A 16,201-nucleotide genomic window follows, 5' to 3' on the forward strand; every position below is an offset into this window, starting at 1 on the left:
TCTGTCACCGCGGGGCCGGGCCGGTGCACCGGGCGGGACTACAGCTCCCGGCGGCCCGCGCTGCCCGCCCCTCCCCGCCCCTGCCGCAGAGCCGGGCGGGCCCCGCTCCCGGTGCAGGTGGCCGGGCCCCAGCGGACGTCCCGGAGTCCGGTAAGAGCGTGGCACCACCCTCCCCATTCCCGGTCCGTCAGCCCCCGGCGCCGCCGCGGCGGCCGCGCTCCCTCCCCGCGGGCGGCCCCGCGGGCTCCCCACCAGGCGCCGCGGCCCTACGGGCGGCACCAGGGTCCCTCTGCCCCGCCGGTCTCCGCATGAGGTACCGGGGCTCCTCGTGGGGCACCGTGGCAAGCGCCGGGATCCCTCCGTCCCCTGGTCTCCCCACGAGCGCGCCACGGGCCCTCGCTCCGCCGAGAGCGGCGGTGCCGGGCGCTTCCGGGGCCTGGCGGGGCTGGGTGGCGGGGCCTGGCTGCATCCCGCTGCGGGGCCCTCCCGGTGCTTCTGCCTCGTGTGATGGGGCTGGGCAGCGCTGCTCGACCTCCCTGCTGGGGTCCTCAGGAGGGTGAGACGGGGGTCCCTGCCCAGGGCGGGTGGGGGACAGGAGCCTCCCAGGTGCCATTGGCGCTGGGGTTTCTCACAGCCCGGCCACCTGCCCGTTGTCCCCCCTGGGACCCGCTCCTCGGGCTCGGTGCTCCCCGGGTGTGTCCCCGCGCTTTGCCTCGGTGCCTGCTGGCTGTGAGCTACAGGCATGGCTTCGTTTCCTCTGTGCTGATGCAGCTGGACAAGACCTGAATCCGTAACGCAGGGCTGGAGGTCTCTGGCAGCGACACACCGGGTATCTCTCGGGAATCTCTCCCTGGTTATCTCCGTAGGAGGCACCGGTATGCCGGAGTGAGGTGGAGATATGAGCAGAGGATGACAGGGGCTTGCCTGAGCCTGCCTTGCCTTCAAGCGGGAGATTAAGCACTTTGCAACCCACACAGAGTGGGGCTCCCCCGCTGCTGCCTCTCCACATCTGGCTGGTGTGAGGCTGTAACGGAGGGCCCAGGTCCCGGCTGAGGCACAGTCGATGGTGATCTAAAAGTTGCCCTGTTTAAGTGCAGAGAGAGGCTCCCAGGCAAAAACACAGTGAGTCCTGCCCTGCTAAAAGGCAGAGGGACAGTGTTGTGGGACATCACGTCTGGGAGACCACCACGTGTTTGGTGGGGAGTGTTCAGAGGTCACTGGCACAAGGGGGAATCTCAGGGTAAAGGCTATGGGTGGGAAAATATCTGCAGGTGTCCAGCTGGGAGTGGTGTCTTGTGCTCTGATACATCCCAGCCTGCTGCTGGTGGCACGACTCAGAGGTGGGACAGCCAACGAACAAGACATGTGACCATGTTGGCACTGCCTTGGCTCGCACCCTGCCAGCATCTGGTATCAAATCCACAGAAGCTCCTTGGATCTGGGGGGACTGCACAGAGCAGAGGGAAAGCCACAACTGTGGCTCCCAGTCCCACCAATTGTAGAAGAGCCCATGCAGGGCTTCCAGCATCAGAGCAGGGAATCAATCTTCAAGAGGGAAATGATGCAAATGTTTCCTTCCTCTTTGGCCTATGTCCATGCCAGGAAGGGCCAGTTTTATCTAGGAGCTGTGAGGGTCACATCTCTGTCATTTTCCTCCTCCCAGTGCTGTTGCCTAAAAAGAACCATTGCTAGATCACCGTCTCTGAGTCTCAGAGCTACTTCTGGGGTGTGTCTGGGATGGGGACAGAGATGCTGTTTTGGAGGGACAAGTACCAGAGACGGAGTCACTGTCCCCAGGGAATGGGACAGGGGCCTGGGCACTCCTGGCAGCAGCGACAGCCCTTGTTCTGCCCACTCCAGCCTCGCCTCATTCCTGACCTGCTCTGGCAGTGTCTCCAGCCTACCCAGGCCAGGAAACTGCCCGCCAACACGAGGGTTTGCAAACACAAGCAGAGCTCAAAGAACTGAGTTTCCTGTCCCTGATCCTGTCTGAGCTGTGTCGCGGAGCACGTGAAGCTGTGCTCTTCCAACAGCTGTGATGGCTGTCCTGGAGCCAGGCATGCAGGAGAGCTCATGCCCAGGGCCTGGGAGACTTTGGATTTTAAGGACAGAAGGATTCTGGAGTAGAGTGGAGGTTTCCAATCATCTGTACACGGTCTCCTGCCATGACATAGCTCACACATCCATGGAAGTGACTTTATCCTGCATCTCATGTTGCTGGGGTGTGGCCAGACCCCTGGCTGGTGTGCAGGATGTGGCTCCCCAGGTGGGAATGGCCGGGCTCTCGGCTTGCACCAAGCAATGCCGTGCTGATGGCTCAATTGGAGGCCATCTCCAGGGTCAGATAAAGTTACATCCTGGGAGCTCTGGGCTGCTGGGTTACATCCTCACTGCCAGGAGGACTGATGACTCAGGGACCTCATCCAGGAAATTGGGGGCTGCTCAGGCATCCCACGCCCATGGGATTTTTATCACCAGGTCCAGTGTGCGTGGGTTGATGGCTGAGGTTTCTCTCTCCCTGCAGGCCACGATGCTGCGTTTGGCTGCTTTTGCAGCTGTGCTGCTATTCTTGAGGGTCACTCTGGAACTGTCCTGGGCCCAGGCCATCCCTGCTCTCTTCATCTTCTACCTGGCATCCGGTGGATGGGACTTCTTCCTCATATTCCTCAAGACAATACCAAGGGACATCAGGTAGGTGTCTTGGCTGGGATGGTCCAGCCATCCAGCCCTGGCCCTCTGCTCTGCCTTGGTGTATGTGTATGTGTGAGCACAGTCCCTGACTCCATGCACAGCCTGGGTTTCTGCTGGCACCTGGCCTGGCTGGAAGGAGATCTCCCTCTGCCGTGTCCGGGTGACTCCAAACTCTCGGGCAAACTTTTCCTAAGAAGGATAGATTTCAGCTGAGCTCAAAGTCTATTGACTGTCCTTGTATTTCACCCTGTCCCTAAAGCTGCTGGCTTAGCATCAGGCTCCTGTGCAGGGTTTGTTCCGAGTTGGTATCAGGCTGTGCCAGCTCCTGCCAAAGATATGGGGGGGAGGGAGTGGTGGTAGAGAGAGAGAGAAGTCAAGGCTCAAAAATGCCCCTTTGATGGGGGACATCCCTGTCTGCAGACTTCCAAAACGCATCTCTCCCTGGCCTCCATCCATCCCTGGCTATGAGCATCTCTGCAGATGTGTTCTGCCTATGTGCACACTGCTCAGGGGAGCACGCAGAGCTGCTGCTGACCTCAAGTAGGGTCTAGTGTAAGTGCTGGACTGTTGCAGCTCCTCAGAGGGTCCTTGTGCTGTGCTGGCTTTGCTGGAGCAAGTGGTTTTACAGGAGTCACTGAGCAGCTGCCCTCTTGCTCCCCTTCCTTTGGCAGCACGGGGCTGGTCCTGTTGCGGGTGAAGTGGCAGGTATGGAGGCACGTGAGGGAGAAGAACACAATCGCCAAAATCTTCCAGAAGACCGCAAGGAAGTATTCAGAGAAGACAGCACTGATCTTCCAAGGCACAGGCGAGAGCTGGACCTTCCATCAACTGGACGAGTACTCCAACCAGGTGGCCAATTTCTTCTACAGCCAAGGCTTCCGCTCGGGTGACGTGGTGGCGCTTTTCATGGAGTCCCGCAATCAGTACGTGGGGCTGTGGCTCGGCCTGGCCAAGATCGGGGTGGAGACGGCCCTCGTGAATTCCCACCTGCGCTTGGATGCCTTGCTGCACTGCATCACCATCTCCAGCTCCAAAGCTGTGGTTTTTGGGGTGGAAATGATGGAAGGTGAGGGGCTGGCAGATGTTTTGGGAGTGCTTTGGACTGGAGGGAGGTGTGTCTACTCAGTGGGTTCAGTGTTCCTTTCCTGCCCACCACAGAACATTGGAAGAGAATGGACAGTTGAATCACTCCAGGATCTGGAGTGCAGTGCTGTCTGCCTCCCCAGCAGGTCAGCCTGGGTATGAGGATCCTTCCTTGTGTCTTTCGAGTCTGTTCCCAGCATGGAGACCTGGGTTGGACTGGGCCTGCCCCACTGCACAGGAGGAACCTCCCCTTGCTCTCCATGGCTGTTGCTACATCCTTGCAGCAACTTGGCTCCAGTTCCTTGTGTGCTTCAGCCCACACCTCTGAGGTTGATGGTGTCAACAGACCTCTTGGCACCAAAGAGGTTTTGGATGGGGAAAGGTGGAAAACAGGATCTTCTGGTCCCTGAAGAGGTCTGGGCTGTGGCCCCAGCATCTGTTAATCATGGGAACATCTGCCTGGGATGGCTGTGAGCCCTTTGGGGACTCTGCCAAGCACAGTGGGGGTACTGCTACCTGGGGCAGGGTGTCCCTCAGGCTGTCTGGGAGGACAGGGAGTTTCTGTGCTGTAGCCACCCTTCTGCTTTTCTCCAGCTCCCTTCTTTACTTTCTCAGCAATGCAGGAAGTGCAGCCCTCCCTGGATAAATCCATCCATCTGTTCTGGTCCGGGGAAGAAAATTCTAAATCCGTGCTTCCTGGTGCAAAACACCTGGACCCCCTCCTGCAGATGGCCCAGCGACACCAGCCAGCTCCCCCTGATAAGGGCTTTCTTGGTATGTGGTCAGCTCTTGGGGCCAGAAATGGGGTGGTGATTTTCAGGGTCAACTGGTTACAACTCTGGCAAGACTGCTGGGGATGCCAATGGCAAGGGGTGTTTGGGGTGGGTCTTACTCCAGTGTTGGAAGCCCAGCCCTGTGTGGAGCAGTATCCTGTGTGTGTCCAGCAAACCTGATCTGCCCAGGGTGATCCCGGCATGTTCTTGGAGCTGTTGCATGAGAGTTTTGGCTCAGCTGGCAAGAGTAGAGTGTTTAAATTTTGCTTGTCCCCCTCTCCTGGTTCGGCCAGCTCCTAGATTGAGAATGTGACCCTGTCTCTTCATTGCTCCCCAGATAAACTCTTCTACATCTACACCTCTGGCACGACAGGGCTGCCCAAGGCTGCCATCGTGGTGAACTGCCGGTAAGGCTGTGGACAGGGGCTCAGGGAGGATGGGGCTGAGCTCTGCCCTGTCCTAGCACAGCACCCCTGACCCTGCTCCTGACATGCCTTTTCACCCTCCCCTCAGGTACTTCCGCATGTCCAGCTTAGTTTTTTACGGTTTTCGGATGAGGTCCGATGATGTGATGTACGACTGCCTCCCGCTCTACCATGCTGCAGGTAACACGTGCCATACAGAGCATCCTGGGACTGACTCTTCCCTCAGCCAAGCCCAGGGCTCGGGCTGGAGGCTGGTGTGGCTCTGATCTTCATGTCGAGGAGGATGAGACTGCTGCTTGCAGTGTGTGACTGAGGCTTTTTCTGCTTTTCCCCTGGAAGCCAAGAATCGATCTGGCTGACCTTTGGAGCAGGGAGTGTGTGGGGAGGGTGTTATCCTACCTTGGTTTTGGAATACCTGTTCCTTATTGCTGCTCCCTGTGGAAAGTAAGGGGGGAGTCTAGGGGTAGGGGAAGCAGTGCCTGACTGTCTGGCTGAGACATGCTGGGATATTTAGGTGCAAAGTGCTGCCCTACATGTTACTGCCATGTGTCTCCTCCCTTGTGCCTGTGGTCCTGGGGGCTTTGGCTGGGTGAACCCCCACTGCTGTGAGCCAGCCATGGCCTCTGCCTTGCCCTGCCAGTTCTTTCCGTGGGTGGGCTGGGCTGGAGGTGTTTGAGGACTGAGGGCTTTCCTGGCTGCTTCTCTGCAGGGAACATCGTGGGGATTGGGCAGTGCCTGCTGCAGGGCATGACGGTTGTCATCCGCAAGAAGTTCTCGGCCTCACATTTTTGGGAGGACTGTGTGAAATACAACTGCACGGTGAGGCCGTGAGGCAAGGGGCCAGCGGGGAGTGGGCAGTGAAGCCTGGGGGTCTGTGCCCTGCTGGGGAGTGCCCAGCTGCTGGAGGTGGGGGACACCTGGACCGGTTCTGTCTGTCCAAACCGCCTTTCAGGGTGGTGGAGCTGTGTCATTCCCACCTGGGCTGGTAGCTTCACATGTCCTCCTCACATTCCAGCATTAGCTGGGAGATAGTGGATGGGTTTCACAGCCTGGAGAGGTGGGTGAACCAGGGAAGGACAGGCTGGATGAGTTAGCAGAACTTCTCTTTTTTACTGCGGCCTTTTTAGCAAACTTTGGGTGTGATGTGCCATCCCTTCCTGCCCTGAAGCAGCCTCAGAGAACCCAGGGCCTGGCAGAGAGGTCCTAGTGAGTCTTTCCTCTCTGTTGCTCCCAGATCGTGCAGTACATCGGGGAGATCTGCCGCTACCTGCTGAACCAGCCATACCAGGACACGGAGCGGCAGCACCGGGTGCGCATGGCCGTGGGCAACGGGCTGCGGGCCTCCATCTGGAGGGAGTTCATGGCTCGCTTTGGCATCGCCCAGGTGGCCGAGTTCTACGGGGCCACCGAGTGCAACTGCAGCCTGGGAAACTTTGATGGCAACGTAAGGCCCCACAATCCTCCCTCGTGTCCCAAAGGGTGACAGCTGGCCTGGGCAGGGTTGGAAACCCAAATGGGCTGTCTGCTCCTTGGCATGGGTTGCCATCCACCCAGAGGGGTTTTGGCTGTTGTGTGGTGCCACCTCTATGGTATCCTGGGAGTGTGTGGGCGGTGGGTTCAGGTGGGACAAATGTCCTTGCTACCCACAGCTCTGAGCTCTTTCTGTTCTAGGTTGGGTCATGTGGCTTCAACAGCAGGATCCTACCAGGTGTGCACCCCATTGGTTTGGTGAAGGTGGATGAAGACACTATGGAGCTGATCCGGGGACCGGATGGTGTCTGTATCAGCTGCAAACCAGGTGAGAACGACTGCAGGGATAAAATCTCCTCAGCCCAGTGTGAGTGTGAGTGTTTCACGATACCTCAGGATAATTTCCCTGGATTTGTCTCTGCTCAGTTAAACCACACCAACCCCATTAGACACCCTTTTTGCTTGGGTGACTGGGGGTGGTGGTGTTTCCCCCCTTCATCCCCTCTTCTCACTTCAGGGGAGCCAGGGCAGCTGGTGGGTCGCATTGTCAGGAGCAATCCCCTGCAGCACTTCGATGGGTACCTGAATCAGTCGGCCACCAACAAGAAAATTGCCAGGGACGTGTTTACAAAAGGGGATGTTGCCTATCTCACAGGTGAGGCCAGCAGGACCCCTCTGTCTGCTGGGAGTGAAGGAGAAAGGCACCTGTGTGGGAGTGGGGACACTTCCAGGGCAGCAGCACTGCCCTGAGATGCTCCAGGGTTGCTCCTAGCCAACACCTCATGTTTTTGCCTATTCATTGCTTTCCAATAGGGGATGTCCTGGTGATGGACAAGTATGGCTACATGTACTTCCGAGACCGCACCGGGGACACCTTCCGATGGAAAGGGGAGAACGTCTCCACCACGGAGGTGGAGGGAACACTGAGCCGCATCCTCAGCCTGACAGACGTGGTGGTTTATGGTGTGGAGGTCCCAGGTAGCTGAGAGGGAAGTGGGCAATCAGGAGAGGCAAGCAGGCCTCCTACACTTGAGTGTGAACATGTCCTGCATGTTCAGATTGATGTGTCCTGACAAGAGGGTAGCCTGAGGTTCCCTGTGGGTGAGCTGGGAAGAGGCCACAAGAGGTGTGGCTAGCAGGAACCAAAGTGTTTCCTCACTCTCTCAAGCTTTGGTCTGATTCTGGCTGGTTTGTAAGGACCCTGAGTCCTCTCTGGCCATGACTGTGACTGCAGGATGTCACTGGTAGCCCTGGCCACAGGGTGATGACACAGAAGTGACACAGCTGGACGTGCCAGGGCTTCAGTACAAAGCAGGGTCTTGCTGGTGCAGGGCAGAGGGGAGATGATGCTACAGGGACAGTGTGTCTGAGTGTCCTTCATTCTCTGCCTCCTAGGGGTTGAAGGGAGGGCAGGAATGGCAGCCATCGCCGACCCAGAGAACTCCTGTGACCTAGAAGACTTTTCCAGCAAGCTGAAAAAGGCCCTGCCACTGTATGCACGTCCCGTCTTCCTGCGGTTCCTGCACGAAGTCTCCAAGACAAGTGAGCCATGGCATGCATGCTCACACTGGACATGGAGCTGGGGGAGCCTGGGAGGGGAAAACCTGGTTACAGAGATCATTCTGTAGAGGAGGGATGAAGCCTCTCTGCCCCACAGAGCCCGTGGCCAGTTCCTCAGGTGGTTTTGAGGCATGGGGACGCAAGGCTGGGTCTGGAGTAACACAGGTGTGGTGGGGATGGAAGTGTGCGTAACTAGTGAGCCTTTACTCCTTCTTCTCTCCCCATTTCAGGCACTTACAAGTTTCAGAAGATGGAGCTGCGGAAGCAGGGCTTTGACCCCGCGCTGGTGAAGGACAGGTTGTATTTTCTGGACTCCAGGCAAGGCTGTTACCTGCCACTGGACCAGGCAGCGTTCAGCAGAATCCAGTCAGGAGACCAGAAGCTGTAACTGGTGGGGCTCAAACCAGGCACCTCCCAAATCCTGCTGGGGAGAGGGGGCAAGGCAGGCACTGGGGAAGGAAAGGTTCACAGAGTGATATAAAAGGCACACTAGAGATTTTATTTGACAAGTTTTACAGATTTGGGTTTGGGAGGAACACAGAGGGGATTGAGGGGAGGGGGATGGTCACATACCAAAGCATTGACTCATTATGGCTTTATTTTCTGCTTGATACAGTGGTCATGGTCCCATGCCATGAGAGGGGCGGGGCCCTGGCCAGTTGAGGAGGGGTGGGGTGCCCCTGCCTTTCCACTTTGCTTTCCCTGTCTTTCCCTACCTTTTCCTGCCTGCAGCAACCCTTCCTTGTGAAGGCCATGAAGGGGCCAGTGCTGGGCTCTTCCCCACTTCTCTATCAAGCAGCCAGCTTCTCCTTGGCACAGGGACCCACTTGGCAGAGGGAAGGTGGGTGCCAGTCGCAGCCCCTTCCCTCTGCTTGGCCCTGCTGGTGTTGTGTGTCTGCTGTGAATCAGGGGAACAGGGTAGTGTTGGGCTCAGGAGGGGGACAGATGTGTGTTTCTGCCATGCCATCTCTCTCCTGGGGATGACATTTCTATTTTTCACAGTTACACGCACATTATATCTATATATATATATATGTGTGTGTGTGTGTATACATATATATATAATACACGCTGAGGGGTTTTTTTTTTTTCAATCTTAATTTATTGTCCGTACTTTTGAATGTGTCTCGGGTTTGTGCAGTAGGTGGAGGGATAGCCCAGACCTGTCCTCTCTTGGAGAATCCTTTTCTCTCGCAGGGAGGTGGGATGCTCATCTGGGACTGATTCTCCTCTTCCAGCGTGGGTGAAACTGTAAATGTCCTTGTGGCCTTTCTCCATGGTGGAGGACATGAAAAATCCCACTATCTTGTGGACACTTCTCTGGGTCTTTTACTTCCATCTTTTGTGGATGCAGCATTGTTTTGTGAACCTTCTTCCTTGCCAAAAGCAAGTGGGAGAATAGGAAGAAGGGCTGGGTTTGCCTTTGCTTAGATGTACTCAGGAGGTAACTTGCCAGGGGAGAGAACATCCTCTGGAGGGTGGCCTCGGTGAGAGCCTGACTTCATGTGCTCTGCATCCCTTCCCAAAAGAGCCCTCCCTGTCTCCAGCACCAGAGCAGGGCCCTGAACTGAACTGTCTGTGTGAAATACCTGACTTGTGCTATGTGAATTCCCTGTGTTGTGTCTGATACGAAACAGCCTCAGCTGCAATGTTCGATTCCAGTCCTCAGAAAACAAGCAGAACTCTGGGTTGGGTTGTTTTTTGGTTTTGTTTTGGTTTTGTTTTTGTTTTTTTTTTTTTTTTAATAATTTGGTTTTATGCTTTTAGCAGGGTTACTTCTTAAAACGACATCTGTCTTTTGTGAGGGCAGGGTGTGTCTGCTCTTCTAGCTGTGCTTCCACACCAACGTATCTGCCTGCCTCAGTCCGTCCTGGTCTCACAATTAAACACAAATATGGGTCTATGCTGGTGTTTCCTACCTCTTCCTTGTACAGTCCTGCTTTGTGAGGGAAGGTGGGGGACTTTGCTGGTTTGGGAACTGCCACTCCAGAGCATCATCTCCCTGTGTGCATTTTGGCTCATCTTAGAGCAGGGGGAACAAGCCCCTTGCTGCTGGGTTTAATGACTGTGTGAACACAACATGTTGATCAGACCCTCCCCAGTTTCCTCCACTAACTTTCCACACCCTGTTTTTCCTTGTTCTGTCTTCAGCATTGCCATCCCAATTTGTTCTGGCCCAGTTCTCCCTGCTTACCCTTGGACATGTGGCTCTTCCACCCCTGTCCTGTTCTCTATTTCCTCTTCCTGCTGCTTCTCTCTGTGTTTGTCCATGCTGAACTTCCCAGCTCATTTCTGCCCTTGCAGACAAGTTTTTTGGTAGCCATTCCACTTCCCTTGCTGCCAGAACCATCTTTTACACCTTCTGCATCCAACCCTGGCGATAGGAGACCCTGGCTCCTTCTTGGTATGTGGCTGCCAGGGACAAATGTCTTCCATGAGCCTGAGTGAAATGTGTTGCCTGATGAAGCACACTGTAAGAAAAGTGTTGGAAATTTTACATCCTTTACATATCAACTTCACCTTTGGACATGTTCAAATTGTGTCTTCTCCAGCATCTCTAAGCTGAAAGCTTTAATTTTAATTTTTCGGTCCCCTGGACACTCAAAGCCCTGCAGCATCCGGGGGGCTCAGCCCTCAAACAGCGTGGCTTTGCCCGAGGCGGGTCACATTTAGGGGCCGGGGAGGTGGTGCAGGGAGTGCAGCAGTGGAGCCTCTGCAGGTGCTCTGCTCCCACCTGTGCGCCCTGTTCCGCTCGCAGCCACCAGAGGAGGGCAGGCTGGGCTCGGCAAACGCCTCCCCTCGGGGGGACACGCTCCCGGGGCTTTCACAGCCCTCGTGTGCTGCTCAGAGCCCTGGAAGTGCGGGATGTTGGAGCAGGGGGGTGCCCACGCAGGGTGGAGAGGAAGTTTCAGATACAGATAATGGTGCTGGGTGTGAGGCCAGTGGCAGTCCCAGGCACTGGTGTCCACTGTGCTCAGGCTCCTGGCTGGAGACTGTGCCTGACGGAGACTTGGGCAGCAGCGAGGTCACCCAGGTGGGTGGTGGGCAGACATCTGAACCACCGGGCCTCATCCAGCCTTCTGCTAAAGGCAATGAGGAAAAGCTTGGCCGCCCTGAAGTCAGACCTGGGGGTGGTCATCTGGAGATGGGTGGTTTGGAGTAGTAGAGGAGGATACAGGGGGACTTTACTCCCTCTCTGCAGGAGATGGCTGTGCTGAAGAAAGAGGTGTTGCAGGGCAAAACTCAGCACTGTGTATCTGTCTGTCTGAAAGTAGGGTAGGTTAAAAAAGCCCACCAAGGAAATTACGCATTCAGGGTACTGCCTGTTAAATGCAGATATGAATAGCTTTGGAAGCTTATGGAAATATGGCTGTTACTTGATTGCTAGTGAACCCATACAAATGGAGACTGGCTTGAGTTGTTGGGTTTTGGAGATGGATGGGAATGATAGGCCTGTGAGAGGAGCAGGATGTAGCCCTTGCTGGTGCCAACACAAGTCAGGAGCTGGGCCCTGGCTGGAGCATAGCCGGGAGCTCACCCCAAGCCCTGTATCTTGGGCTGGCTGTGAGGAGGGGGAGGTGCAAAATTCAGGCAAGAGGAGCAGGATGAGCCCCTCCCCGAGGTGAGAGCTTCTTCTCTGGTGAGATGGAAGGTGCTAAGTCACTGGGAAAGAGCTCAGCAGACATCGCAGAGGGCTCTGGTGCACAGCCCATTGATAGCAGAGACCTGCAGGGCTGTGCCGGAGGGCTGGGGCGTGCACGTGCCACACACACCTCTGTGCCAGAGGATTTCCCAGGGAGAGGGGAGCCCCAGGGAGGTGTGTTCATAGCTCTGAGTTATGCTCAAAGGAGCCCCCCTGTGCAGCAAGGCTGGTGTGGGGGGGTTGGTCCCCTCTGGAGATCTGGTGCCTGGGGACCATTCACCATTGGCGCTGTGTTTGTCCTGACTGAGGAGGGTTGTGTTGAACTTGGCAGTGCTTCAAGATTCCCTGAAACACCCAGCTACACCAATTAGAGGTCTTCTGCTGGCTGTCAGCTTTGAGTTGAAATCCTGGTGCCTTTCTAAAGTCACAGCTCCTCTGGAAAAATGAAGTTTATGTGCAAGTGTCCCTGCAGCTCTTGGCCCAGAAATGCAAGTGCAGGTGTGGTGCTGAGCCTGGGATCAATGCTGAGACACAACACTTCCAGCAGAGAGGTATTTGGAATGAAGTAGCCAGTGTTTAATCATAGTCTGATTTTTTAAAATATCTTTTTGTTTGTACAGTTTTAAGGAAGAGGCTATTTGAATACTCTATGATTAGAGACACCTTGTGAGACATCCCTCCCCTTTGATCAATGCACTAGTCTGGCTCAACAGCTGCATGTAGATAAAAGTCCTATACATAAAGTACAAGGTATTGTCCTGTTTTAATTAAAACACTTAAAATTCTGTTTGCATGAGGTTAAGAAAACATTAAAATCCTTTCCAGGGTTATTATCAAACTGCTAATTTAAGCAAATCCAAAGAGCTTTACAAACCAAATGTACTCTTCCCCATGGAGATGACCGCTTCTTCCAGACCCTGTGTCCTGGACAGTGACAATATATCAAGAAAAAAATGTGGCACCTTTTTTTCTTTTTTTCTGGTTTGCTCTAGGTCCAGCCCAGCCAGGCCATGCTTAGTGTGCAAAACTGGAGTGTATTTTAGCCTTAATGCACATGGGGGCTTCACAAGTTGCTCAGAACCTTTCTGGGTGAAATTAATTTCTGCTGCTGAGAAAGTCTGTGACAGTCTTTAACACTGCATCTCTCCAGCCTCCTCCTGCCACTCTTGGTGTGCCAGAGCCTTCCCAAACAATGACAGTCCCCTGCTTCTCTGCGTGCTGGGGAGCTGGCTTTGCCTTTAAGCAGTGACAGGGAAATATTCTGGACTAAAGAAGAGACTATCCTTTGGTGCACTCTTTAGAAATGGAAATACTTGATTCCCCTGAGTGGTTCCAGTGTAACCAGGAGCAGAGCCAGGAGTGGCTTCTCCCTCTCCAGTTTGATGGGACTGTGTGGCCAGGTATTCCACCAAAATGATGGTCTGTGAAGATCTCATCATGCTGTATGAGAGGGAAGGGACAGCAGCTTTCCTTCCCAAAGCAGAGAGGGTTCAGAAGGGAAAAGAATGTCCTTAGGGCTGTTTGCTGCTGAGCTCCTGGACAGCACGGGATGTCTGTACTGTGCAGCTGAACGAGGCTCAGGGAGCAGGGACAGCGCTCCTGCTTTGCTTTTTTTGAGCCTGGCCCATTTCAGTGGCAAATCCCACCTTCCAAAGTAACCTTTGGTTTGATCTGCTTTTATCCAGTTCATTAAAAATCCAGACATAGGCACAAAATCATGGCAGGCCAGGCTCTGGGAGAGCTTTGGGCAGTTGAGATCATGCAGTACAGGCTGGCAACCCCGGGAATTGCAGGCGATGGTGATGCTATCCGAGTCCAGAACGTATTCCTGCTCAGGATGTGGGTCATTGCCCAGATCTTCCCTGATCCCTCGACAGATGATCCCAGGCTTGTGAAGTGCGATATGACCCCTACTGTGCCGCATCCCCCTCCTTGTTACAGCCCTGCCTTCCTCTAGCCCCATCCTTGAGGGTGCGGAGCAGGGCCCCCAGCATCCCGCCAGCCCAGACAGGATTTGTGCCCTGGTCCTGCCCTGGAGGTGACACCTCCCGCGACCTGCACGGGGCCCGGCGCTCCCGCAGCGCTGTGCCAAGGGGCCTGAGGAAGTGAGGGCAGCGAGAGCCTTCCTCCTGCCCCCGGCCATGCAAGTGGCCGCCGGCTCGGCCGCAGGAAGAGGCTAACAGCGGCGGGCGAGCCACCCCCTCAGCTTTGAGTATCACTTTCAGCTATTCTGAAGGTTAAACGCCTGTTTAGAGCTCCCTATTGAAGGTAGAGCCGGGGGTGCGGCATTGTTCGGACGCCCTCCCGCTTTGTCTGGCCGCTTTCAGGGATGCCCTGAATGGGAAGCGGCCCCCCCAGCCCAGCACCCCGGCAGAAGGGCTCCCGGGGGAGAGCCGCTTCCTCCCGCCCTAATGACATTCAGGCCTCCATCGGTTCAGCTCCCGCTTTCTTTCTGCTGCAGTTTAACCCGGGCACAGAGGCCGGGCTCCATCTTACTGATCTCTGCTTGACACCCAATTACCACATGAATGGGAGAGAAAGGCTGCAAAAGGCTTTAACTCCCACTGACCCTCCTTCCCCTCTGCCTGCTTCCCTCTCTCCCCGTCCTACCCCCTCGCCTTTCTCCGGCGGAGGGAGTTCAAAACTGAGACGGGGAAATCAAACAAAGCCCCGAGTAAGGAAACCCATTGTCACCGCCTCCGCGATGGCTCCCCTTTCGCCAGCCATTGTTCCCCTTGAAGTTTGACTTGCTGTGTGGAAGGATGCGAGCAGCTGTTTGCGCATTCCCCTGATGTTTTATTGAAAAATAATTGAATCGTCAGTTCGGGGCTCTCTGATAAAATGTTTCCTCGTAACGCTAGGCCCTGCTCTATTTATAAACTACTCTAGAATGTGATGGCGACCTAACACGTTTCCTCCAGGATAAACCCTCAGTGGAGGAATGGAGGTATGTTCCTTCTGCACTCAAGGAGAGAGAGAAAGCGTGCAAATGGCAGGGAAAAAGACAGAAGATGGGAATGAGACAAAAGAAATGAACCCTCTCTTCATTGCCAGGCTCAATGTCCAACCTGTTCCCTTTGCAGTTGGCTTTGTGGGAGGGGAATGGGAGCAGCCGGAGCCCCTGGCCAGCAGCCTCCTGCCCCAGTGACCCGAGTGAGCACCACAGCTCCCCGGGTTTATGTACCTGTTTATCAAGCACCGTCTGTGTTTACAGCCCTTCAACAACGGCAGCATTACGTTTTCTTGAGATTGTGTGCTTAGTTTCCCCAAACATATCCCAGAGAATTTGTGGTGCTCTGATTTCAGCGCACAGCATGGAGACAGGACTCATTCCTCTCCCAAGCACAAAATGTCCATAAAAACGTCCCTGTATCTCATGTGGTCACTTTTTGTCCAGGACAATTGTTAACAGTAACCAGCTTTGAATGCTTGAATGAGCCAAATTGGTATTTATGATTACTGCTCCCTTTCTTGTAATTTATTTTTGCTTTTCCAGGGAGGTGCTAACACTAAATCTGTACCATTTTGTTGTGTAAGTCAGGAATCAAGATTCTTTTAGGAGCTAGTTCTGCTTTTATTTGGCCTCATAAATGATTTCTGGGAGCAAGAAGAATAGCTCATATAAAACCATAACTGCAAACACTGATCTGGAATCAAGATTACTAGATCCTCTGAACACAGAATGCTTCACTCATTTCTGAAGTAAAGATTTTTGTTGAAGGCTTCTTTCCCCAGCCAGTTTTCCATACTGGGCCATATCTCTGAGATACTCAAATACCTTGGGATTTAGAGATATATAAAATCCAGCTGGAATTTTTGGATGAAGACCACGGTCAACAGCTTCACGGCTCTGCCATCACGTAACCCCGGCAGCGACGGCAGCATTCATCTGCCGGAGGGACCAGCCTTTCCTGGGGCCCAGCCCAGAGAATGATCTCCTCGGAGAACAAAAGGCCATTACAAACACCACCACCTTCTGCTCCCGGGGTTAGGCGTACTCTGACCCCCGTTAGCATAAACGAAGAGCAATCTGTCTGTGTAAATTTATGCCCCTTACACATAATGCATCATGTATATGCATAGCTGTTACATTTCTATGTGCATGTGTGCACATGGTACATGTATTTTTTAATCCCAAACCCTCCTGAGTGGAGGGAGGGTTGGGAGGCTGCAGCTTTTCTACCGGTGCTGCCCCTGTGCAGCTCCATGTTGTGGGGGAGAAGCACAGCCCAGCTGTCACCGCCATGGCTGCGTTCTGCCTGTGTGCATGGGCCTTCTCTGGGGACAGGAGGGGAAAACAAACAGGCGACAGATGTGAGCCGCGTTGTTTAACGCTGTGCCGGGGGTGCCTGGCGCCGTGGGGATGTGCTGGCTGCCAGGGGCTGCCCGAGCACGAGGGGATGCTGAACAGCCACCCCTGATGCAGAACTGCATCTTCCCGGTGCTGACAGGAGCTGTCCTTAGCATCACCCGGCCGCTTGTGGTCCCCCACAGCAGTCCCGGGGAGCCGCGAGGCACCGGGGTGGCATCACAGAATCACAGAACTGCAGGGCTGG

The 16,201-nt window shown here is 54.9% G+C and overlaps 1 protein-coding gene across 4 annotated transcripts; it reads left to right on the forward strand.

Moving 5' to 3' along the window:
- The first annotated feature begins 39 nt into the window (after positions 1 to 39).
- SLC27A4 (solute carrier family 27 member 4) lies at positions 40 to 12,430 on the forward strand. Of its 4 annotated transcripts, none has more exons than XM_053996439.1 (13): positions 40 to 150; positions 2,525 to 2,691; positions 3,363 to 3,757; positions 4,390 to 4,548; positions 4,885 to 4,954; positions 5,061 to 5,152; positions 5,682 to 5,791; positions 6,207 to 6,416; positions 6,644 to 6,770; positions 6,960 to 7,097; positions 7,256 to 7,420; positions 7,838 to 7,984; positions 8,233 to 12,430. In XM_053996439.1, the coding sequence occupies exons 2-13, from the start codon at positions 2,531 to 2,533 to the stop codon at positions 8,388 to 8,390; spliced, it is 1,932 nt and encodes a 643-aa protein (XP_053852414.1). In that variant the 5' UTR covers positions 40 to 150; positions 2,525 to 2,530; the 3' UTR covers positions 8,391 to 12,430. The 4 variants fall into 4 exon arrangements, with proteins under 4 accessions (XP_053852414.1, XP_053852415.1, XP_053852417.1 ...); XM_053996440.1 differs by lacking the exon at positions 40 to 150 and adding an exon at positions 239 to 313; XM_053996442.1 differs by lacking the exon at positions 40 to 150 and adding an exon at positions 806 to 875.
- The last annotated feature ends 3,771 nt before the right edge of the window (positions 12,431 to 16,201 follow it).

This window comes from Vidua macroura, chromosome 21 (assembly GCF_024509145.1).
Source record: "Vidua macroura isolate BioBank_ID:100142 chromosome 21, ASM2450914v1, whole genome shotgun sequence".
Classification (NCBI taxonomy): Eukaryota; Metazoa; Chordata; class Aves; order Passeriformes; family Viduidae; genus Vidua; species Vidua macroura.